Source organism: Nicrophorus vespilloides, unplaced genomic scaffold (genome assembly GCF_001412225.1).
Source record: "Nicrophorus vespilloides isolate i.1.1-1 unplaced genomic scaffold, Nicve_v1.0, whole genome shotgun sequence".
Taxonomy (NCBI): domain Eukaryota; kingdom Metazoa; phylum Arthropoda; class Insecta; order Coleoptera; family Silphidae; genus Nicrophorus; species Nicrophorus vespilloides.
The window spans coordinates 1-23,904 of NW_017095975.1; the positions used below are offsets into that span (position 1 = coordinate 1).

Consider the following 23,904-nt stretch of genomic DNA (forward strand, 5'->3'; position numbering starts at 1 on the left):
TAAATAGTGCGAAAACGTTAAAACAATAAAAACTATTTGATAGGATATAGTAATTTTTTTTATTATTTTAAATTTCAAATTATTTGGCGCTTTTATATTTGCTGGTGCTTATGGCGCCGCGTTATGTGCTCTCCATGTACTAAGGAACGCCACCGCAGTGGCTATACAACAGATTTCTCATATGACTTGGTCCCCCTGCTAGGAACACATCGACGTGAATGCGATATCCAACCTACATGTGCCAACGTTGCAGGATCAGGCTCATACGATCAGGGTGTGCAGATTTCCCCTGTGCAGAAGCGATCTCGTCGACTCGGGATGGCGGCTGAACCGTGCTTTCGAGGGTTTCAAGAGGTAAAAATTCCCCACGCACACAGAGGTATTTACGGATGGGTCCCTTCCGATATCCGGAGTGTGGTAGTGTGTTCTGATTCTCTGAGTGCCATAGATAGGCAGCCAGGGTGGTACGAATCAGGACACAAATCTGCAGGATGGAACGTGCGGGGTTCTCTGTGATTTTATGCTGGGTTCCAGGTCACCAGGGTATCAGTGGAAACGAGAGGGCGGATGAGTTGGCGACGGATGGACACGCTGGGCTTCTTAGAAACATAACACAGATATCGGCCTCTACATCAGGGTCCATTCGATGTTGGAATGGCAGAGGATATATGAGGCGGAAAGTATATACAAAGCCACATCTTACTTCAACTTTAGAAGAGTAGTGAGTAGACGTCCGTGGTACGAGAAGATGGGATTTAGGTGTAAAGCGGACATTGCCAAGCTTAGTCGTTTGCGGTCCGGACATACTCGGGCTCCGGTACATTTAGACAGAATCGGGTGGCAGGATTCGGACAGATGTAGTTGCGGGTCAGTGGGGACGCTGGATCACGTCGTCTTCGCATGTGAACACAATAGTGAGGCATCCGGGGTTCTTTATGAGTAATTGCTGCATAATAGAATTCCCATGCCCACGTCCATACGGTGTCTCTTCCAATCCGAGGACGTTCGCGTTTACAGAGCAATACTAAAGTTTTTTAAAACATCTAATGCCTCTATATAATTTTAACGTGTCAACCTTTCTAATTTATACCCTTCCGAGGTCTCTCCAGGAACCTGAGTACTGAACCGCTGAGACCCCGGTTCGAAACTCGTTATATATTTATGTTCGATCCGTTACCTTTCTTGTTTTTACCTGTCTTGCCGTATCTCTCCTACATACATATTTTATAGAAGTTAGTTTAGTTTGATTTAATAGTTATTTTTTAGTTGAGTTAGAAGAAGTTCTTTATTTTGATTATTTGTGCTGAAGAAGGAAGTTTTGGTTCATGGGGAGAAGCTGGTTAATTTAATTATTTGGGCGGAAGAAGTAATCCGAAGAATAAGTTATTTTGTGTTCCAAATGTAGTCAGTGGCTGGCTTATTGGCGCGTAATGCGGAAGCCAAATGAAGAAGAGGGAAGGAAGAAGAAGACATACATCTGTGTTTTCAACCATGATCGTATATTATTTAACCCATTTATTACACAAATAGTAAGGATCTTTTCTATCAATTATTTTTATTTTTTTTTTCGACGGCTCGTAGATAATCCAGATTATATATTTTTGTCAAAATAATAAAATGTTTGCATAAGTGAAATTCAGGATATTCTGAAAATCTAAAGTTACTGCGTTTGCTATCTCAAGACAAGTACGGAATTTCTAAGTTTGACCATGCAACGAAATATGCATGGTAAACTACATTCAAAAATAATATAAATACGTTAAATGATCGCCTGTATAACTAAGTTTCAATAAAATAGAATAAAATATAAATAAATTCAGCATATTTTATGAACTGTTCTGCATATACTTTTTTAGAACTATACAATAAATACAAAATACTGTCGATTCCGCTTAAATGGGATATCGGTTAATCGGGGCAGCCGATTATTAGGGAAAAATCTTAAACAATGGAAACAAATCTAAGGAAATAACACAAATTTACTTCGCTTTTTCCTGACAGTAATCGTGTGTGGCGCCAGTCAGTACATGGTTTCGGCGCAACCACAGGATCCATGGATGTTGTGTATGCGCATGGATGCTTTGCTTGAACCGCATCCATGGACGGACCCCGTTCCAGAATAAAAATAAAAAACATAAGAAATACGAATATGCATACATGTCTGTAAATTAAGTTTAACACTAAATTTACATATCTGAAAATTACCGTTAATTTTTAAATTGATTTTAGTTAATACAAAAATAGCTGCATTTATTATCAAAACAATCGGTAAAAATCGGTAATTTTGATACATGTATTGGATTAGCTTCTAAGTGATTGCATATTTTAATTAAGAAGGAAAATTCAACATTTTTGCCAAACTGTTTTAATTTTTGAATGGATCTATGCGATAAATTGAGTTTCTCTGCAATCTCATGTGTTGTGCTGTGACGATCTGAATCGATAAAGCCCTAGATATATGTATTATTAACGATCTGGTCGTTGCGCATTTTTCAGTTAAAAATCACCAGAACAAAATTTGACAAACCAATTATTTTCAATGTCTGAGATGTCTTGTTCTTCCATTTTTAAATTGGAATAAAAACAAAACTAAATAACTAATCGATACAACATTTTTACTAAATTAAAGGTGGAAGTCCAAACAACATGAAAACAATATGTTAGGTGCTTTTTACACGTTGACGAAACAAAAGAATGTGCTAAAACAATAGGTGGACAACATCCGCAATCACTTAGTTGCCAACTGAATATATTAGGTGTTCCAACTACTATTGTTCATTACTAAGTCCAATAAAATGTAAACCAATTAATAGTTGTTATCATTTCTGAAAGTTTTATAAACATAATAAACATTTAACTAAAATACCGCACGGCGTTGATACTGCATGACATATATTATTAAAGAAAATCTGCAATTTGAATTAAAATTATATAATTTTCGTTTACTTTATGAACCTTGCTTATGTTATTTGATATTTAAAAAAATGGAAACATAATGATTATATGAAGGCAACCGATTAAACACGCTCCTTGAAATTTAAATGCCTTCAACTTTATACGCATTTAGCAACTTTCAATTCAAGCACAAATGTCATACACACGATAAAATATAATATACCGTTCTCTGTTATTTTTCTTACCCAAACAAACATGATTTTAATTATACATTATTAAAATGATTTTTAAAACTTTGCTTTGGCAACCAAATCTACATTAATTTTCTTCAACCTGAATAAAAATTGAATTTATATATATTGATATTGTAATTCTTATGAAACAGTTTTTCATAAGCAAATAAAATTAAAATATAATTAAATAATTATAATAGAAAAATAAAACAATTCAATCTTATAAAATTAACTTTTTAATTATGTTACATTAAATCACATTAAATATAATTGAATTGGACAGAAAAACCAATTGTAAATAGCAGTTTAATTTTTGTTTTAGTATTATTATTGTATCGAAAGCTTTTATTTTATTTTCTCTTTGTTGCACTAAATATTATTATTATAACGAAATAATTTGTTTCTTCTTAATTTGTTACATTGCTTTTTTTTTGTTAAATAATGAAATGAAATATCTTTATAGTTGTATCTTACTAAACATTTTTTTCCTTGATAATAAATATTCTCTTCATATATTTATTCTGTTAGATACGATTTAAAAAGTGAGATCTAAATCTACTTTTATAAAAGAAAAATCGATTTACGTCAATGAAGTTTCCACAAACTTTCAAATACGGTTAAATGATCTTATTATGCAATTCGTTAGAAACGTATTTATTTCTATTCCAATATGAACAAAGAAAATATAATAAAATCAATTAAAATGATATAGTGATTTATGTGTTTATATATAATGTACACATATTTTTGACACTAATTAAAACTAAATTAATGTGAGCAATTAAGGCGAATCTTTTTATAACAACAACAATTGCTTTCTTTTTTGTACATAATTCAAAAATTTTAAAGGTGTGGAAATATATTGTTTTGTTATCGGTTTAATGCATCTTATTTTTGCAAAAGTTATGCGTTTTCACTGAACCAACCGGTTTCTTAATTGGCAAAATACGATTGTGTTTTCGTCGCGAAAGGCGCAAGAAAATATTCTGGAAACTCCGGGATATGACGCACTTCTTGCCACCAAAAACAAGTATCCTCATCCCGTATATAAAGGTAGCATTTGCACCGAGATGTACATTCAGTAAGAACACCTCTTAGCTAAAACAGAAACATGGTTAAGCTTGCGGTAAGTGCGAATAATAGATTGTAACAATATTTGCTGATCGGCTATATTTGTCTTAGATTTTTTGCATCTTTTTGAGTGCTCTCATTGCATTCGCGATGGCGATCCCGGCCGCCGTCCCCGAAGCTGACCCAGGTCGTTACAACGGAGGCGGTGGTCATCATCATGGTGGTAATCACCATGGAGGTGGTAATCACCATGGTGGTAGTCACCATGGAGGTGGTTATCCCCATGGAGGCGGCAGCCATCACAGAGGTGGTCAACATGGACACTATTAACAGGATTTGTTTTTATCGATGATTCTATTTTTTATAACCGGGAAGAGATATATATATATATATTTGTAATTAAATAAAGGGAGATATATTATTGTTCAAAAACGTGTTTCACTCCACTTCATATTGCATCAAAATAATACAAGTATGTAGAAAATTACATCTTCCTAATATTTTTTAACAAACATATTTAAGGTATTCTGGTAAGTGCAAATAATAATAATCTAGAAATAATCATTTTGTTTAAAATCAAGTATAGACAATAAATTAACGAAAATATATTCCATGGGCAAAGATAATCCAAAACGGGAAGTAAATAAGTCTATAAACAAATGTGACGAATTCTCTACGAATAAAGGCACAATGGAATATTCGTTCTTTTTTTAAAATCTTAATTACTCAGTGTAAATCGATGTTTTTTTTGTTCCAATTTACAAGTGTTTCCATATTCATGCGCTTCGTAAATAGCCGTTTTCCGTGAATAGATAACACCGAATTATAATGAATGAGTTCCACTATATAAGTTGATTTCAATCCACCTGAAGGATAATGTTAATACTAAAGTAAAATAGAATGAGTCGCTCAGTATGTTATTATTACTTGTTGAAGTGTCTCCTTTTAAAGTTTTCTTATTTTAGATATTTTATGGTTTCGTCTTCGCCGCTGCTGTTGTTGTTATTTCCATTAAAGCCAATCCGATTCCAGAGCAGGTAAAACATGTTTACTTCTATTAAAAAAAACATGTTTAATTTTTACATTTTCAGAATACCAATGATCCGCAATTAACTGGCAAGTCTAAAACAGTTCAATTAATTTATATTGTCATTTCTAAATAATCACAATATTTCAATATTAATAGATTTGAGTGTTAATGTTTTTCTCAATAGGTAAAATGTTTGGTGGAAGTATGGGGATGGGATCACCTCACAGTTTCCATCAGTTTCATCCTCAAATGCAGCAGATGCCTTATAATCCTTCCATGATGGGTAGTTTCAATCCTGTTTATGGAGGATACAGCGGTCATCCTGGTTCTTCAGGAATGCATCCATCTATTGGTGGAAACGGATACGTTCCCAATTATCTGCAACAGTATGATATTATCTATAGCAAAAGCAGAAAAGTACAGTAGTTAAGATTCTATCATAATTTCAATGAAATTAGTTCACAATTTAGCGAATTTTTTTTGATATTATAATTGAATAATTGAATAAACAAAATATTAAAATATTTATAAAAGCAACATTTATTTCTTTCCGTTTATTGCAATGTATAATTTTAACATGTATTATTATATTATGTTTGTAAACACATTATTTTTTAGTTATACAAAAAGTTATTATTTTTTTAGAAAAAGAAACAAACTTCAAGTTTTAAAATTATATTTATGAAACAACAAGCAATTTGTTTTTTCAATATTTATAGTTTCTAATTATCTTTAGTTAATAATATTTAAAGACTACAAATATTATATATATATATTAATTCATTTTTAATTAATCTTGAGCAAGTCAATCTCAAATTTTTTTAAAGAAACAAACCTATAAGATTTTTTTATGAATTCAATGTTTTGAGACATTTAGTAAATAACTGAGTATATTTTATGTATTTGAAAGGTAAATAATTGTTGATTTTTCATTCGCAATAAAATAAGATTATTATTGATCAACTTAGGCAACGTAAAATTGGTAAATTGGTTTTCGTTGAAATCAAAGACTGGATATATGTTTATATATAAATAAATAAATAGTGATTTATTGATAAAATTAAGGGTGATAAGTATAATAATTAACCGTAGAATCCACCGACACCAACTCCGACACCAATGGCTCCAACTTTGATACCTCCTCCGTATCCACCACGGTATCCACCATATCCTCCACGGTAACCGCCTCCGTATCCTCCATGATAACCACCTCCGTAACCACCGTATCCACCGTAGGCTCCATGGTAACCACCGCCGTATCCTCCACGGTATCCACCATATCCTCCGTAACCTGGACGACCGTATCCATAGTATTGGGCCGAGCACATAGCAAGGACAGCCAACAATACAAGTACGCTGAATAACTGAAAAAGTACAAGATATATTAGATTAATTGTGTCTTCTATTTAGAAGTTAATGAACAATTTATAAGATTAATAGTGATTTTTATTTCAAGTAAATGAAGATTAATTTTGAAGTGACAATAATTGAAATTGTAAGGTAATATTTGTAAATTCAATAATGTCTTTTATTGAAATTAAGTAAGTGATTTATCTATTATTGTAAAATAAATATGAATTACCTTGTTCATGTTTTTAGATGGATCTGCTTGTTGATCTTAGTAGATGAGATGTTGAATCGTTTTTGGTTGTTGGGTGTTCGCTGTGGTCGGGTTATATACCCTGCCGAAAAAATGGCCAAGGCTATTGAACCGCCGTTAGAAGAGAGACGCATATCTGGGAATCCACGAATTTCTAAAACAGATTATCGAAGTCCACCCATAATCATCATCCATTTCCTTGAGATCACTACGCGACGACGGTCATGTCCGTGACTCTTCCATTCCGTCTCCAATTGGAATCTTCGATGCGTGCAAACAAAAAAAAAATAAAAAAAAAATAACAGACAGTGCTTCTTCTTCCGATGATCGTAATTACGTGGACGTGATATTTTGGGCGCGCGAAGATACATCACCTTGGGACTGCCTACGCCTTAGTAAAAGTGTAATTTGTTGGAATTACTTATATAAATACTTGCACTTGCAATCAGTGCATTTGTGCTACATTACTTTTAAAAATATATTGAAAGGAAAAAAAACAGGAGTCTCTAGTTTATTGCGTGATTATTAAGTAGAATTATCTTTAATTTTGTTGTTGTTTTTGTTGTATTTCCTGCAAATTACACCGGTGGATACAATCGGATATTTTGTGAAATCATTTTTTTACGTAACGAAACTGTTAATTCACTTATGGTTTACTATATAGTAAACCATATGTATATACATACTACATTTTTTCAAGTAAAACCCAATGAAGTAAATGAAAATGCACTTTTATGAAACATTAATTTTATCGATTCATAATTAATGTCTATAATTAATGTAAGCAACGTAAGTATTTGTAAATTTATCAAAATAATTGTAATGTACTACGATAATCATATATACTTTTAAACAATTCATATTTCCTATACACTTAATTTTTTTTGTTATATTAATTAATCAGCCTAAATTCAGTACTTAAGAATTATACTGTTGTAATTACTATACGATATTTAAAATTAGAATACATGACAGAAGTTACTTGATTTGTATTCTTTATGTCAATTCATATAGCAGAAATACAAAATTATCTAATTACTAATCATAAATATAAATGGTTCTGTTAATTAGGATTATTACATAGTTTGATAGTTTCTCTTTGTGGAAATATCAAGAAAAAAAGAGAAATTATTTGAATTGATAAATACGTTTTCTATTTAATAATTAAATCTAAATAAAATTATTCAGGTCAAAGTATTAATTTAAATATATTGAACGATTTTTATTCCATCTCTTGAAAACTGTTTGAAACCGGATTAATCGAAGACAACATAAATTAAACAAAATATTTATATTTTAATTTTGCTATTTTTTTAATAAATTTATTATTATTTGTAATCTGCCACATGGTGGTAATGAGTAAATACATGTATCCCATTACTTTCGAACTAGTTCCGTTCCAAACGATTGTTCGTAAGTCGAATTTGTTCGTAAGTCGGAGGAATTTTAAAAATTTCAAAATATACTTTATCATGCTTTTTAATTTTATATATGTTAACTTACGTATTACTGACTGCATACATTTTTGCAACAAAACAGATAGTACATCTTTCAAAAATATTATATTTTATTAAAGAAAATATCAATTTTAGTTTGCACAGTTATTTTTTAATCACTATATATCTACTCGTAACAAGTTAGAGCTTTTAGAATTTTCTTCGCAAATTCAAGAGTTCATAAGTCGAGAGATACCTAGTAGTTCTGAAAATATAATAATGAGCAGAATAGTTTTCCATTGTAAACATTCCAATTGCAAAATATAATTATAAATAAATATTAATTTTAACAATAAAAACAAATAACGTTCATCTAATTTTAAAATCTATAAGGGAGATGAAGGGTGCTATGAAATGTATGTATATTGATAATATAGAATTGTAGTTTTTACAAAAATTCTATTATTATCTTCTTTTCTTTGTCATGAGTTAAGTAAAAATCTTATTATTCGAGAAATAATTTAAATTAAAAAAAAAAAAAATTGTCACATTAATCAATACGTTCATTTTAAATAATTGTTTCTAATTTGAATTCTTTGAAAATATATGCAGCATTATTGAAATTTATTTTAATTCATTTCATAACTGCGTATATTGAGATTTAATTCTGTTGAAAATAAAAGCAAAATTTACTTAAATGACATTGAAAAACTTCTGATTTATGAAAAAGTGTTATTTTTAAGCAATCAATATTCAATGCATATTAAAACTTGACTTCACTTTGTAAGAATTTATTGAAAATAAATACCAGGAATCCCAGGAATAGATTTCTGGACACTGTGGGATATTTTCCTCTGTTTCCCGTTGTGGAGCCTTAGGTTTGGTAAATAATGAATCTAATGAGTTTTAATTGTAGTTTATTATTTAATTTAAAAATATTATTTAAAGTGTGATACGTATAAAACTCTGTAGTTGTGTCTTTAGCGCTCTTTCTATAGGCGAGAGTTTGAGGAGTAGGTCCAATTTTAAAATTTTTATTTACGTATTTGTACTACAATGACATAGGATGTGATATTAAATGTAGACTGCTATGGGCTTTAGCCTCTTTCAGCCTTCTGTTATTAGGTTTTACAAAAAAAAAACATCAATAATAATAATAAGCAAATAAACAGAGATATAAGAACACAAATAAATATTAGTAAATCAAATAAATGAACTGAGCGAGGACACAAATATATATGCACTTAAACAAATATTACTTCACTGCACGAAAAAGCGTAGGGAGAATGTTTTACATCACTGAGGGGTTGCGTAGGAGTGTTTTTAAAGTCTTGGAGAAGTTGTGTTAATGTGGGGTCGTTGGAGTTAGCGTAGGACTCCAGCACGGCAGGGGGGTGAGGGATTTTTTCTTTGGAACTTTGGAGAATGTTGCCCCTTTGGGAAGGTGACCAGGTTATAGAGGGTGGAAGAAGGGTGTCGGTAGTGAAGGCGAAGAATTTTGCGGATGCATTTGAGTTCAAACTGAAGAATTCTTTTTAGTTGTCTGGGTGGAGCAATGGTGTAGTTTGTTATGGGGTAAGTGAGGATAGGGCGGATGAAAACTTTGTAGGTATGGAGAAGGGTTTCAGCGGAGCAACCACCCCGTTTGGACGAGGAGTAGGTCACGGTTTTGATAAGACGCTCTGCTTCAGAACACTGCTCCTGTACGGATTCTGCATTCCCAGTTCCCAGTTGAAAATATGAAAAATGTTCTTTTCAATCATTGGTCTTGAAGAAACTGCTTATTCTAAGTCTGGGTTTTTAGTTGAAAATGTGAAGGACCGTTACAATCGGTCACTGCCCTCCGTGGGATCTGACTATTCTGCATATTGCTTCTTATAGGTCATTGTCCTTAATGATTGGACACAACAAATGAATATGGTAAGATGTCTTTCGAGAAAGACACGATATGGACGTACATATACAATATAAATTACGGTTAAATCTTACAAAAATTTACCTGTAAAACTTCTAGACAACAGTTGATTACTACTTCGTCCGCCCAAAACTATGGTATAATACCTCAGTCAATAAGTTTGTAGGATGATATGTGTTATGGGGAGAAGTGGTTAGCTGATTTTAAACGCGATAGTACAGATGCAATTGATGCATTAATGATTCCGAGCGCTGTTTGGAGTTTTTCAAGCGAAATAAAAAGGATTTTTTATACGGTATGTAACCTGGATCCACCACTACACTTCAGAGTTAAATCGGTCGTCTGCTTTGTGGACAAAAGAAGAAGAAAAAAGTGCTCACATGTGCAAAAATGCACGAATTGCCGTATTATCCAGATCTGGCTCCCAGCGACTACTACCTGTTTGCAGACCTAAAAGGAATGCTCAAGAGATAAAAAGTTGACTCCGAAAGTGAAGCGTATTTTGAATGCAAAGAAAAATCGTTCTACAAGAAAGGTATTGAAATATTAGAGAAGCATTGAAATTAATGTATCACTCATGAAAGTTGTTGTTTAACTCACGATGATGTTTTACATTATTAAAGTGTGGAATATTATGGGAATCGAATTTTTTTTTGGAGTGCACCATTATGTTGATTAAGTGTCAGTTGCTTTTATTTGAAAACTTATTCTTTTCAATTCTTTGATCAAAATTCCCTGAGATCACTTAATTTTTCTAAAATACGAGATTTTTTTCTAAATTATTTTTGATATGTGTCAAACTGCTCACTATTTGTTTATTAGTTGCCTAATACAGTGTTGTGTCCAACCGTGATTATTATAATTATTATTGTTAATATTGTATGTATTAACAAATTAGAGACATCCACGGCGTCTCTTGGTCGCCTTATTATAAAAACATATAGATAAACATAAATGAACCTCCACCGTGAGACCCATTGTAACGTTCCTTAATATTTTCAACTGGGAACCAAAATGCAGAATTGGCAGAATCCGTACATGAGTAGTGACCTGAAGCAGAGCGTCTAAAAATGAAGTGAAGAACTACAATAAATCAAACACTTTGAAGAATATTTTAATAATAAACAACAATTAAAACTCGTTTGATTTATTATTTATCAAACCTAAGGCTTCACAACAGACAACCGAAGAAATATTCCACAGTGTCCAGAAATCCATCCCTGGGATACGACAACAGCGGTCGCTAACCTCTTTGACTTCATGGACCACTAAACTCAAAATTTATAAAAATAAAACTAAAAATTTGTATATTAAAAACAAATGAAATTGCCGCTATTTCTTATCAAATTAACCGGTAATGTTGATAATCATATTGGCTTGTAAAACTTTATTATTTACCGGAAATGGAAACCCTATATTTAATTAGAAAAATATCGTGCCAGTAATAAAAATGCAAATTTAATATTAAGAAAATAATAATTTATATATTTGTTAAAAAACTGATATACTTGAAATTTATTTAACAAAATTTAAGAAGATTAAAAAATACTGAGGTTATTTTCCATAACCTTTGCCATAACCTCCTCCAAATCCAAATCCTCCGCCGAATCCGCCGCCAAAACCGCCTCCTCCACCATAACCGCCGCCTCCGCCGTAACCTCCCCCGTAACCACCGCCGTAACCTCCACCATAACCACCTCCATAGCCTTTATTTCCATATCCTCGATGTCCGTAACTTCTATGGCCGTGTCCGCCATACCCAACCTTCTTTATTTTTATTATTGCTATTTTTCGTCCGTAGCCACCATAAGGTTCTGGAGCTGGCAAGCTATTGGTCAATGCTATACACACTACTAAGAGTGCAAATATCTAAAATAAAAAAAAATTTAATATTTAAATCTATAAATGTATTTAAAAAATATAAAATAAATTGTTACTAAGTATAAAAATAATCATTTTCTTACATATGAATCATATGAATACAATAAAATTATTAGTATGAAGCATTCACTTTATGATTGACTTGTTGTTGGCCTACTACACAATATTGCATTTTTCTAATTTTTATTTGCAGTTGCTAGGCTTATCATGGAATTAAACTAAACTAATAATAAACAAGTTTAAATAAAATTATATGACTAATATCAATTACCATCTTATTTAAAATTAGATTTAGATATAACTAAATTTAGTTACAATCGTTTTTCTTTCAAATTCAAAAATGCACGCCAAAGTAGGTAAACGTTATACGTCATTCGAAACAAAATTTTCTGCTCTACAAGATATTGTGTTACATTACAACCATTATTTTATTCAAATACACGTCTTCAAAATGGAATGTCAAATAGAAAATATGAGCACTTTCGACACCTCCTTCTGTTTGCGTTCAATCAAGTAGTGTACGGTGAAGGTGAAAGGACAGCTCGTGGATTATTTAAAATTAGTAATTATTAACTATTAATAATATTTTTTTTATTTATTTTTTTTTTGTTGAGAAGAAGTGAATAGCAAAGGAGAATACATTTGTAATTGTAATTTTCTGTTGTTGTGTTTTGTCCTTTCAATTTGGGAATCTCAATTATCATTTTGCTTGCTAGCTAACAAGATGTTTTAAACATAAATAAATCTATTGTTTTCTAATTTATTCAATAATTGTATGAAATGCAATTAAATTAACATTTTTTAACAATCAATACAAATTAAGTCTGAGATAAAGATGTTCAAAGGTTAATAATGTGGTTTTTACTGTTACTAATTTAGAAACAAAGTACTCTCTTTTGATTGAAAATTACAATTTTAATAATATAAGAAATATATTGTAAAATTTAGATATACATAAAAACAAACTAGTTTTATAGAATAATAAAAAGTCATAAATATTATGATTTTTACAACTAATAATTAGTATACGTAATACAATAATACTGTTCGTGTTTTTCTTTGTTTGTTGATTTCGATTTAAAATACCATATAAACATAACGGTATAAATTTGATATAATACCAAATAAGAAAGAATAAAAAACAAATCAAAATAATCAATGTATTAGTCTAAATAATTATTGGCTAAAACAAGTTACCAATATTTGAGGTCATCCAATGTTATTGACTTTCTAGTAGTTTCTTGATTTGTGTCATATAATTATGATCTCTTCGTTTGTTCGACATCTTTTTTTTATATCTCTCTCACATCTAGCAATGCAAATCTCCATCAAATAAAGAAGCAAAACTAGTTTTGTGTTTGCTCGCACGTCACAAAAAATTGTAAAAAAAAAATGAGAAAACTCCTAATTTAAAAGACGAAATCTAAAAGCAATATAGCAACTCCATTTCCGGTGACCAAGGTTTATGTAAATTTGCTAAAAGCACTTTAACATTGGCGAAATTTATCCTTGATTTTTTTTGCTGTTGTTGTTGTTTCTTGTGACCCAATGACAGTAATTAATAACGTCAAGAGATTGCAATAATTTATATTTATATATACTCACCGAAAACAACGATTTAAATCCAATCATTTCGTTCACTGATTCTATTTCTTCGATTCTTCTTTCTTAATTGTACAAGCAGGAAGACGATTTTGTTCTATTTGGCAATTACCGTCCGGGCTTCAAGTTATATATGCGTTTTACACCTCGGATATTCCAAGGCTAAAATCCCAGGAATCCCACAAATAATTAGCTACGAACGAGTAAGTTGCTCAAGATCTATTAATGACTTAACAAAATATAAATAAGCAAAATCCGTTTCAACAATTTTTTTTCGTGCATACAAGAAATAAGTTTTTTTTGAACCCTAAAGGAGCTTAAGTAATAAACATGAGACATAGATCTGATATCCTGGTCTTGTCATCCATCGATGACGTATCGCAGATAAATCACGGATTTGATTCGTTGCTATGAATACCAAAATCAATCTGCATGTTTGTGCATGTGTCATTATGTATACAAAAGCAACCGTGAAAAGCATGTGACTTGATTTCAATGAGGACGCCTTAAGAGGATAACGCAAGAAACCCGAAATTCCCAATGTTTGCCGTCCTTGGATAATCGATGTTTCTCTCAAACAATATTTCTTCACTTGTGTAAAATGGATTAAGTCTTATGTAAATTTCTAGTTCATGGATGCCGTTTTTAGCACGTTCATTTCACTTTCTGCATCCTCCGCCCATACGACCGACCTTGATCCGGTCTTAAGATTTGTCCGAAATCCGCGGATTAACAACGTGCATGTCTTTAATTGCAACTAGAGAGTAATTACGTGCAGTTTCATGGTCATCGTTTGGAAGGAAACGATGATACCTACGTATAAAATGATGATTGAATCGAGCATATTTCATCGATGATGTTTGCTTATACAAGTTCGGTCACATAAATTCAATAAATATGTTAAAAAGCAAAAACTCTGTTTACCAAAACTTAGTATTCCCGAAGGTCTCTTCTATGATCGAAAATACATTTGTATTACAAACTTGTTTTATATTTTATTACTATAAAACTCATCAATAATTTACTCAAACATAAAAATAATTAATTTTTTTATTATTACAAACATTCATTATAGGCCGGTTTAAAAATTTCAAAACAAATTAAATTTTGATAGAAATAAATTTGAAAAATCATCGTTTATTCAGTTACTTCTGTTTTATTTCAAATATTTTTTTGAATGTATTTTGTTACTTGATTAATGCTGGAATATGCCAGATATACAATAATCAAAGTTCGATCACCTATTACCTTAACCTTTGATTTATTGATTGTATAACAATATTTTTACTTTTTAATTTTCTTTAAAAAAAAATATTAAAAAACATAAAATTTTATGTACACACTACAAACTAATTAAATAATAAAAAAACAACAACATTAATTTACATAACTGTTGATTAACACGTGTGACTATATTTTATAAATAAAATTAATAGATGTAGTAAACACCTACGCTCATTAATTAAAAAAGGGGATTTTTCATATTGTTGTACAATATAATGCTATAAATTGTTATTAAATCAGACTGTGATAAACAACAGACTATAACAATCTGTGTAAACGGAACTACGAATGAATGCATTATAATTTGTAAACCAGGTATTTCTTTGCGATAAGTTATCACGTCCAGTCTTGAGAAAATAAAGTAATTCCCCGTGAAGAGTTTGTTCGCGATATTAACAAGTCTACAACATAGAAAATGCAAATATTGATTATTCGACGATCGACAAATTAACGTGGGTTTCGAATGAAAACAAACACTCGATTTCTTTTTGACTGTATTACAAAAATTACATTTTGCTAATAAAAAAAAGGATATTCTCACAGAAACCTATTGATAAATTTAATAATTATATCATTTTTTCTTCGTTGCATTATTATTACTGAAAATGCTTAAAATACATCAAAATACTGATTGCTTTTATTCTTAACGCTAAATAATATAAAAATAAACATTATTAAAGTTATGACAAATATCAAGTTACAACAAACTTTCGATTCAATAAAATGAATGATTAAAAAGTATTAAATTTATAGCACTTACAAAATAGTTTGTCTGGCTTCTCCATTAATATAAAGCATTTTCCATTCGGTTACAAACCAATCTGTAAAAAACAAAATTTGTATGTACGATTTCACATCCTTGTGTTTTTGTTATTTGAAATAAATGATCTTACCTTATTATTTACGTGCTAATTTTTACAGCTAATTATTAAAAAAAAGTTTTATTGGGTTTTCCCTGAATATCATAAAAAGAACATGAATAAAAGTTTGTTACTCAAATGTAAAAATAATTTCAAGACCAAACTAAATCGTTCACATTGTGAAAGGTTTTCAATCTCACCAACAAAATATCAACGGAAATTCCTTTTGTTTTAGAAAACCATGTTTACTCTCAATACTCTCAATTTAATAATACACTTTTTGACACAAAAATAAAACTCTTACTCAATACATTCATATATGAACTTAGCATCAGCATTAAATGATGCATTATTTTCAAACTATATTATTAACAAAAATATTGCACAAGAATTACTCTCAGATTATGGATTATTGTTAACCCAAAAAACCGCGGCCGTAGCCTCCTTTGAATCCTCCGATTCCTGCGTATCCTCCTTTGAAGCCACCGATTCCGCCGCCGATGCCTCCATAGCCTCCTTTAAATCCACCAATTCCTCCACCGATACCTCCATAGCCTCCTTTAAATCCGCCAATTCCTCCACCGATTCCACCATAACCTCCTTTGAATCCTCCGATTCCAGCATATCCTCCTTTAAATCCACCGATTCCTCCACCGTAACCGTATCCACGGATTGCAGTTTCAGCAGTCTCAAGACTCTCATCTTGATTATCACTTGGAATTTGGACGAATTCCGATGTCTTTTTTACATCTTCAGCAGGGTATGCCGAGCAGACAGCCGCAACGGCAACGGCAAAAATAATGATTCCCTAAGTATGACAAACACAGAGAGTTTTTAAACTTTCAGAGAAAAATGTATTTCAAATACAGCAATAGCGGACTAATTGAGAAATTAAATACAAAAATTTATAATAAAAAAAACATATTTTTTCTTTCATAATAGAAAATATTTATTAGTTTCTATTCTTCAATGTTATATTTTGACTTCATTAATAATTATTTTAAATTTACTGAATAATTTTAAATGGAATATAAATAAAATCAATATTTCAATAAATATTTTTTATGTACTAATTTTTTAATTTATAATCATCATTAAAACATATAGATAAATTATATAAAATATATACTATAAACAATTAGCAATCTATCAGAAACTGTAGGCAATACATCATAAATTAGTAGTAAAAAAACGAATAACTGTTAGAAATGAATTAAAGTGAAAAAAACGACAACATATTTTGGTATAAAAAAAATAATCTTGTGTATTAAATTTTAGAATTCATTTTTATTTTTCTCAATTAAAATTTAGTTTGCTTTGAAATTTTCAAATTGGATTGATCGAATTCGAATTCAATGTTTGATTGATATTTTTTATTAATTGTTAAATATATGGTCAAAATCAATAATTACTATATTCATTAAGTCAGCTCTGAAAATACACAGAATATTAGAAAAATAGTTATTATATGCAACCCCACTAACACCATTTTTTTACTTATATATTTGAACTTACTTTTCCAACTATTCCTATTAACACCACATTACTTTTATTTTCGTTTATGCGCTACAATATGTTTTATGTATATAAGTAAAAATCCCAATTAGATACCTCATGTGAAATGCATTATGTCGTTCAAAATTTAATGTTGCAATAAAACACATAAAAACATGTTTTCCAATTGCTTAGAAAATTGAATTAAACTTCAATATTTTTTGTAAATTAAAGTAGCTTTAATAAAATGATAAAACAAATATTAATTTTTGAATATTTTTTAAATTTATTTTATTAAACACAGATTATCGTGCTAAATATCTCTAGATTACCTTCATTTAATGAATATTTTAAATCAAAATTAATTAATGATAGAAAAATATAAAAGATTCAACAAGGAAACAGTGGAAATCATCTCACCTTGATCATTTTATTTTGTTGGAAGGCTGCTAGATATGTCTATGACTGAACGAATGCACTCTATGATTAGAATTTTTTGGTCCTGAGTTTATATATGTTCTGCACCACCAAAATGATGGAATTTTTTCGAGGTTTTATTGACATTCACTCCCCATCACAAATTGCATCTTAGAATAGAGTCAATCGATGAACAGTTGTTGATCACAAACGCATTTCGTATAACATCACTTTTTTCTGCTTGAATTTTTACCAAGTTTTCATTCTAATAAAAAAATGGAAACGGCATTCTATTTTGATTCAATTATGTGAGTAAATAAATAAAGTATATTGTAAAAAAACATCACACAAATTGTTTAACGGTTTCCAATATTTTTAAATCGATTCAAACGCAAACCCTTAAATATCTCGATATATGAAAAAATGCACCACTTTCAAAAATAACGGTTCATATAATAATTATTTCAATTTGAATTTTGTATACAATATTTTTTGAATTTGTGATCATAAGAAGTAATAAGCAAACTATCAGAAAGTTTTGGAAACATATCATAAATTAGCTGTAAAGTTCATATGAAGGCCAAAATCAAATTATTGTTATAAATTAATGAATTTTGAAAGTCTAAGAACTTGATTTTCGCTTTCATCCATATTTTTTTTTATATTTCGAAGTATTTTATTGACATGATTATACAATACAAGTGAGAAACATTTGTTTTTAATTAGTTATCGAATTAATGGAATCGAATTTTTCGTTTCATTTTATACAAACAAAATATTAATATTAAAATTCTTGTGATTCTATTGAATTGATATTTGAGACTTTATAAGATAAGAATGTTATTATTTGAAACAAGATAATAATTATTAAATTATGTAACTTCTTTGGGTTCATGGTTAAAAATATAGTGTTTAATAATAATTAATTTGAGACGAAAACGTAAAAAAATATATTAATTTATTTCATTTTGTTTTCTATTTCAATGTTATTATTGCAAAAAAAAAATATTCATATATTGCTTGGTGTTGAAAGAAGATAATTACATCTAAAAGAAAGGATGGAGCGTTTATCCGTAGAAACCAAAGCCATGACGACGATGTCCATAACCTCCGTATCCTCCGTATCCACCAAACCCTCTACCATAACCTCCATAACCCCCATACCCTCCATATCCTCCGTATCCTCCGTAGCCCCGGTATCCTCCATATCCGCCATAACCTCTGTATCCACCATAAGCAGATTCAGCTGTTTCCAAGCCTTCTTTGTCATTTGGAATTGGCGCAGGTTGTGGTCCATCGGTTGGATATGCCGAAGCAACGGCGATTAAAGCAATGGCAAAGATGATGAGTTCCTGGATAAAAAATATATAAAATATTAGTTGTTTCTTTTTTAATTTGAAATAATATAAAACTGATTTCTATTGAAATAAATTTACTTTGAAAATAAAATCTAATGTATCCAAAATATATAGATTAAATAAATCTTTAATTTATTAAATAATTTAATCAAATACATTTAACAAGTTCCATAAATTTACTAAACAAAATAATGCTACCACTTTCTTATTTATTTTAAAACCGTAATATTGTAAATTTAGATAAAAAAAAAATAATATTAACAATTATTGAATTGGTAATTCATGTTTTTTGTAAAGTTAGTATAGACGACATGGTTATTACTAAAGAAATGCATGATTTCATCGAAATATTTTGCTGAGATCGGCTCACCTTGATCATTTTTATTGGATTGTTGTAAGACCTGTGTAACTGGACGAGTGCACTACAGTTTGATCCCTGATCTTCGGTACTGGCTTTATATAGGACACATATCCAAATAAATAGTACTCTTTTTACAAGACAAACGACTTCCACTTTGTATCTCATCCACTCCCTCTTTTTCCAGAAAATCACTTCGCAAAATTCTTGCCACTGCACAGAGCATAGTCATACTTGTTAGTCCACATCCATCACTAGACATAAACAATCATTTAATTTAGAATTAAAGTAATTTGTTGTAATCTGTACAGTTTTAATCATAAATGGTACTATACTTTAGTAATTCAATTTAATAAAATAAAGTGTAAGTAATTATTCCAATTTAATTGAATTAAATAAATTCTTACGTGTTAATAATTTATGTTATTTACATAAAATCATAATTACCTTATAATTGAACAATTATTTATTATAAATCATTTTAAAATCTAGTCATAATCATAAATATAATATTATTCCACTAAAAATTAATTGAATTGAAGATAAAAAATATCTTTATTTTTTAAAGTTATATCAAATTATATTATTAATTACAATTGCAATTAGGTTTAACAGAATGATTGATTGTTTTATGTTTCACATAATTTGATTTCTTTGCGTAAATACTGTAATGTAATTATTGTAATTTTGAAAAATCATCTAGTTATTTTGTTAATCAATAAAAATAAATATTTATTAGCCTTATTTAATTCAACTAAAATTATTTTTTAATCAAAGACAAGAAATAATTCGGGTAGAACTCAAATTAAAGCTAATAAAAATTGGTAAATCATTTACATTACTTAAAAATTTGTTAGTAATGAACTTTAAGAAATATCTTATAATCCAGGTAATTGCAAAATTCTTGAAAATAAGTTAGTAGTTCTTTACAATAATGTATTTTGATGTTGTTATAATTTGTATGTACGTATTTATAACGTAGTTATTTAGAAAATTATTATTATTAGTCAATTTAATCAAATCTGGATAATTATAAAATTTAACCGCAATAATCGTAGTCTAATTCAGTTTCCAAGCCTCCTTTTTATTATTTGGTATTGGTGTAGGTTGAAGTCCATAGGCCGGATATGTCGCAATAATTCTGATGAAAGCATTATCAAACAAGGTAATTTCGTGTAAATGTTTCCTGCCATCATTTGTTTTAATATTGATAGCAGTTTTAGAACGATTGATTTCAATTTCTTGAATGTGCCCAAGCATACTAGAGACGATTAGTTGCAGACTTAACAGAATTATCTATGTTTAAGTCATTGTTGCACTAAATTATTTCTCGATCTCTCAGATAGCAACTAATATTAATTCTATTACCGCAGATAATATAAAAAATGGTGAATCAATATAAATTTCTATTTTTATTTGTACTTTTACTTCTATCACGATTCTTCCCATTTGAAAAGTCTTTGGTTTTTGCAATTGACAATAAAATAAGATAGTTCGGTTTTTAAAATGAAATTATTTATAAAATTTCAATTATGGCAATTTTCCATATTTTGGTTTACTAGTGAAAACGTCGTTATAAAAATACAATTCTGGAAGATGTGCTAGCCACTTCTTTTATAAAAAGTATATACAATTCTTCGGATAAAATGTGATTTAATTTGTAGATTCAAATACTGTTAAAACTCACCAGCATTATACTACTTCATCTCCTCTTCGTTTTTTCTTTAGAATTTTGGAGTTTCACCACAAAATCCATTAGCAGTTCCTCCGCTATTTCATCAGAAATACCAATAACATCAGCATATACGCAATTTCTCAGGAAGAAAAATATGTAAAATAGAACCATACTGCTTTCAGTACATAATTCATAGTGATACAAAGTTTTTATAATTATTTTTAATCAACTACTTTAATAAAGAAGTACCAAAGATTTATAATGAAGCCTCAATGTTTCCAATATATTCTTTCATTATTAACTTTTCAAATAAATTAATTCTAGTTTATCAAAATTCAGTTTCTAATTTGTCATTGTATCAACAAATTTTGTGTCGATATTCGGTACAGTGTCGATTCTAACGTCACTCATCTTTTTTTTTATTTATATACAATTTTTAGAGTATTTAATATACATTTTTTGTTATTCTTTTTATTATTTGGAACCTTCTTTGCAAAATTTAAACTATTTACCAATATTTCTTTAAACGTGAGACTGACGTTGGTAATTTTGCATATATAATATGTAAACAATTTATTTTGAGAGCATTCCGGTCAAAAAATAACATTTCCAAAACTTGTAGAAAGACATGACCCAAATTTTTATCCATTACAGATTGAAGTTTATACGTCGTAATTGATATTAAAAATAATTGCAATACAAATTTTATTGAATAACAGACTTTATATGAAGTATCAGTGAAAATAATTACTAAGGTAGATAGAAAATAATTATCAAATAACATCAATGGGCATATCAATAATAATTAAATATAAAAGTTTGCAGAAAAACCTCGGATTGTAGCCATAATATAAAAGTTTTTATTATTATGTATTAAATATACAAATTATTCCAAAATTCCAGTCAAAGTGCCTAAAACTATTATCGGGTAGTTATGCTTCCCATAAATTTCTAAAGATCATTTTTATTTAATTGTTAACACCATTAGTATCATAATTTTCATTCTATTTTTATGTATTATATTCATCCACCTATTTTAAATGTTTTTTCTATTTCATTGGATAATCTGTAATAAATATTAGTGTAGACATTTAATTACATAATATATAAAGTCCAAACCTGATTGTTTGTTTTAATAACATATCAGAAAGTTTAGAAAATACATAATAAGTTTCTAATATGAAGGAAAAATTCAAATTATTGTTATAAATTAATTAATTTTGAAAGTCTTGAAACGTATTTTATTTACATGATTATGAAAATCAAATTATAATTTCTTTAATTATTATGTGAATTTAATTTTCAATGAAATAGATACATTTTCATTTAAAATTTCTTATTGTAATTTTATTAAATTGTTTTGATATTTGAGACTCTTTGTTCACTAGATAGGAACTTGTTAACTTATTTTTAAAGATAATAATGTTGTTGTTATTTATTGTTTTGTTGGAAAGAAGACGATAATTATTAAATTATGTAACTTGTTTATGTTCATGGTGTTTAATCATAATGAAATTGAGACGTAAACTTAGAAAAATATATTAATTTATTTAATTTTGTTTTCTATTTCAATGTTATTATTATAAAAAGATATATGCATACATTGTTTGATGTTGAAAGTAGATCACTACATCTAAGAAATAATGGCTTGTTTATCCGTAGAAACCAAAGCCATGACGACGATGTCCGAAACCTCCGTATCCACCAAATCCTCTTCCATAACCCCCATATCCTCCATAACCACCGTATCCTCCGTAACCTCCGTATCCTCCGAATCCTCCATAACCTCCGTATCCACCATAACCTCCATATCCACCATAAGCAGATTCAGCTGTTTCCAAACCTTCTTTCTTGTCATTTGGGATTGGCGCAGGTTGTGGTCCATCGGCCGGATAGGCCGAAGCGACAGCGATAAAAGCAATAGCAAAGATGATGAGTTCCTAAGAAAAAAATGGATAAAATATTAGTTATTATTCTTTAAATTCGAAATTTCTAATTTATTTAAAAAATGTAAATAAATCTGGTTAATAGAATTTCAATGTTTATTAATTTTGTCAAATAATAATAATTATCAGGGCGAAAAGACCTAGGCTAATTAACAGGCTATTTTTTGATAATTTATGTTAGAATTTATTTTATTTGTTTACAGTTAATATTTCATTTTTATTGTTATCATTTATATTTATTTATAGGATGTATATTTTTTTTGTATATTTAGTGTCTGGCCAATAAATTATTATTATTATTAATTACTATTTTTTTTATTATTTATTTATGAAATACTTTCTTCAAATTTCATAAAATTAATTAAAAAAAAATATAAAAATGTTGTCACTTTTATATTTATTTAAAGATTGAATATTTTTAATTTTTATAATTGGTAATTCAAATTGCATTTGTTTGTGGATTTCTTTGAATAATTTTGTATAGAGGACATTGTTATTACTAAAGAAATGCATGATTTCATCGAAATATTTTGCTGAGATTGGCTCACCTTGATCATTTTTATTGGATTGTTGTAAGACCTGTGTAACTGGATGAGTCCACTACAGTTTGATCCCTGATCTTCGGTTCTGGCTTTATATAGGACACATATCCAAATAAATTGTAATTTTTTGCAAGACAAACTACTTCCACTTTGTCTCTTATCCACTCCCCTTACTTCATCGATCATAGTTGTTAGTCAACATCTATAACTGGGCATAAACAATAATTTCATTTAGCGTTATTATAATTTGTTGTAATCTGTACGGTTTTATAGATAAATAGTACTGTTTATTATTTCAATTTTATTA

The 23,904-nt window shown here is 29.3% G+C and overlaps 7 protein-coding genes across 7 annotated transcripts; 3 read left to right on the top strand and 4 right to left on the bottom strand.

Annotated features, from left to right (window-relative positions):
- Positions 1-123: 123 nt before the first annotated feature.
- Positions 124-612, top strand: LOC108569035. Its single transcript, XM_017930421.1, has 2 exons — positions 124-354; positions 535-612. The coding sequence occupies exons 1-2, from the start codon at positions 124-126 to the stop codon at positions 610-612; spliced, it is 309 nt and encodes a 102-aa protein (XP_017785910.1).
- Positions 613-4,212: 3,600 nt separating this feature from the next.
- On the top strand, positions 4,213-4,607 carry LOC108569046 (glycine-rich protein HC1-like). The gene is made up of 2 exons (XM_017930438.1): positions 4,213-4,254; positions 4,311-4,607. The coding sequence occupies exons 1-2, from the start codon at positions 4,240-4,242 to the stop codon at positions 4,527-4,529; spliced, it is 234 nt and encodes a 77-aa protein (XP_017785927.1). The 5' UTR covers positions 4,213-4,239; the 3' UTR covers positions 4,530-4,607.
- Positions 4,608-5,038: 431 nt separating this feature from the next.
- On the top strand, positions 5,039-5,655 carry LOC108569036. The gene is made up of 4 exons (XM_017930422.1): positions 5,039-5,111; positions 5,165-5,236; positions 5,291-5,315; positions 5,414-5,655. The coding sequence occupies exons 1-4, from the start codon at positions 5,100-5,102 to the stop codon at positions 5,653-5,655; spliced, it is 351 nt and encodes a 116-aa protein (XP_017785911.1). The 5' UTR covers positions 5,039-5,099.
- Positions 5,656-6,303: 648 nt separating this feature from the next.
- LOC108569049 (glycine-rich cell wall structural protein-like) lies at positions 6,304-6,825 on the bottom strand. Its single transcript, XM_017930441.1, has 2 exons — positions 6,812-6,825; positions 6,304-6,593 (listed from the first exon to the last, which is right to left on the bottom strand). The coding sequence occupies exons 1-2, from the start codon at positions 6,818-6,820 to the stop codon at positions 6,312-6,314; spliced, it is 291 nt and encodes a 96-aa protein (XP_017785930.1). The 5' UTR covers positions 6,821-6,825; the 3' UTR covers positions 6,304-6,311.
- A 4,894-nt stretch (positions 6,826-11,719) lies between these two features.
- LOC108569045 (ctenidin-1-like) lies at positions 11,720-13,784 on the bottom strand. Its single transcript, XM_017930436.1, has 2 exons — positions 13,667-13,784; positions 11,720-12,049 (listed from the first exon to the last, which is right to left on the bottom strand). Exons 1-2 carry the CDS (start codon positions 13,691-13,693, stop codon positions 11,735-11,737), a joined length of 342 nt encoding a protein of 113 aa, XP_017785925.1. The 5' UTR covers positions 13,694-13,784; the 3' UTR covers positions 11,720-11,734.
- A 4,910-nt stretch (positions 13,785-18,694) lies between these two features.
- On the bottom strand, positions 18,695-19,573 carry LOC108569047 (neuropeptide-like protein 31). The gene is made up of 2 exons (XM_017930439.1): positions 19,447-19,573; positions 18,695-19,070 (listed from the first exon to the last, which is right to left on the bottom strand). The coding sequence occupies exons 1-2, from the start codon at positions 19,453-19,455 to the stop codon at positions 18,786-18,788; spliced, it is 294 nt and encodes a 97-aa protein (XP_017785928.1). The 5' UTR covers positions 19,456-19,573; the 3' UTR covers positions 18,695-18,785.
- Positions 19,574-22,699: 3,126 nt separating this feature from the next.
- Positions 22,700-23,645, bottom strand: LOC108569048 (neuropeptide-like protein 31). Its single transcript, XM_017930440.1, has 2 exons — positions 23,604-23,645; positions 22,700-23,049 (listed from the first exon to the last, which is right to left on the bottom strand). Exons 1-2 carry the CDS (start codon positions 23,610-23,612, stop codon positions 22,762-22,764), a joined length of 297 nt encoding a protein of 98 aa, XP_017785929.1. The 5' UTR covers positions 23,613-23,645; the 3' UTR covers positions 22,700-22,761.
- Positions 23,646-23,904: the final 259 nt, after the last annotated feature.

Coding starts and splice junctions, on each gene's coding strand:
- LOC108569035 (XM_017930421.1), top strand. CDS start 124: ATGTGCTCTCCATGTACTAAGGAACGCCACCGCAGTGGCTATACAACA. Junction 355..534: donor GCTTTCGAGGGTTTCAAGAG/GTAAAAATTCCC, acceptor GCTGGGTTCCAG/GTCACCAGGGTATCAGTGGA.
- LOC108569036 (XM_017930422.1), top strand. Junction 5,237..5,290: donor CCAATCCGATTCCAGAGCAG/GTAAAACATGTT, acceptor TTACATTTTCAG/AATACCAATGATCCGCAATT. Junction 5,316..5,413: donor CAATGATCCGCAATTAACTG/GCAAGTCTAAAA, acceptor TTTTCTCAATAG/GTAAAATGTTTGGTGGAAGT.
- LOC108569045 (XM_017930436.1), bottom strand. CDS start 13,693: ATGATTGGATTTAAATCGTTGTTTTCG. Junction 12,050..13,666: donor GATTTAAATCGTTGTTTTCG/GTGAGTATATAT, acceptor TTTTTATTTTAG/ATATTTGCACTCTTAGTAGT.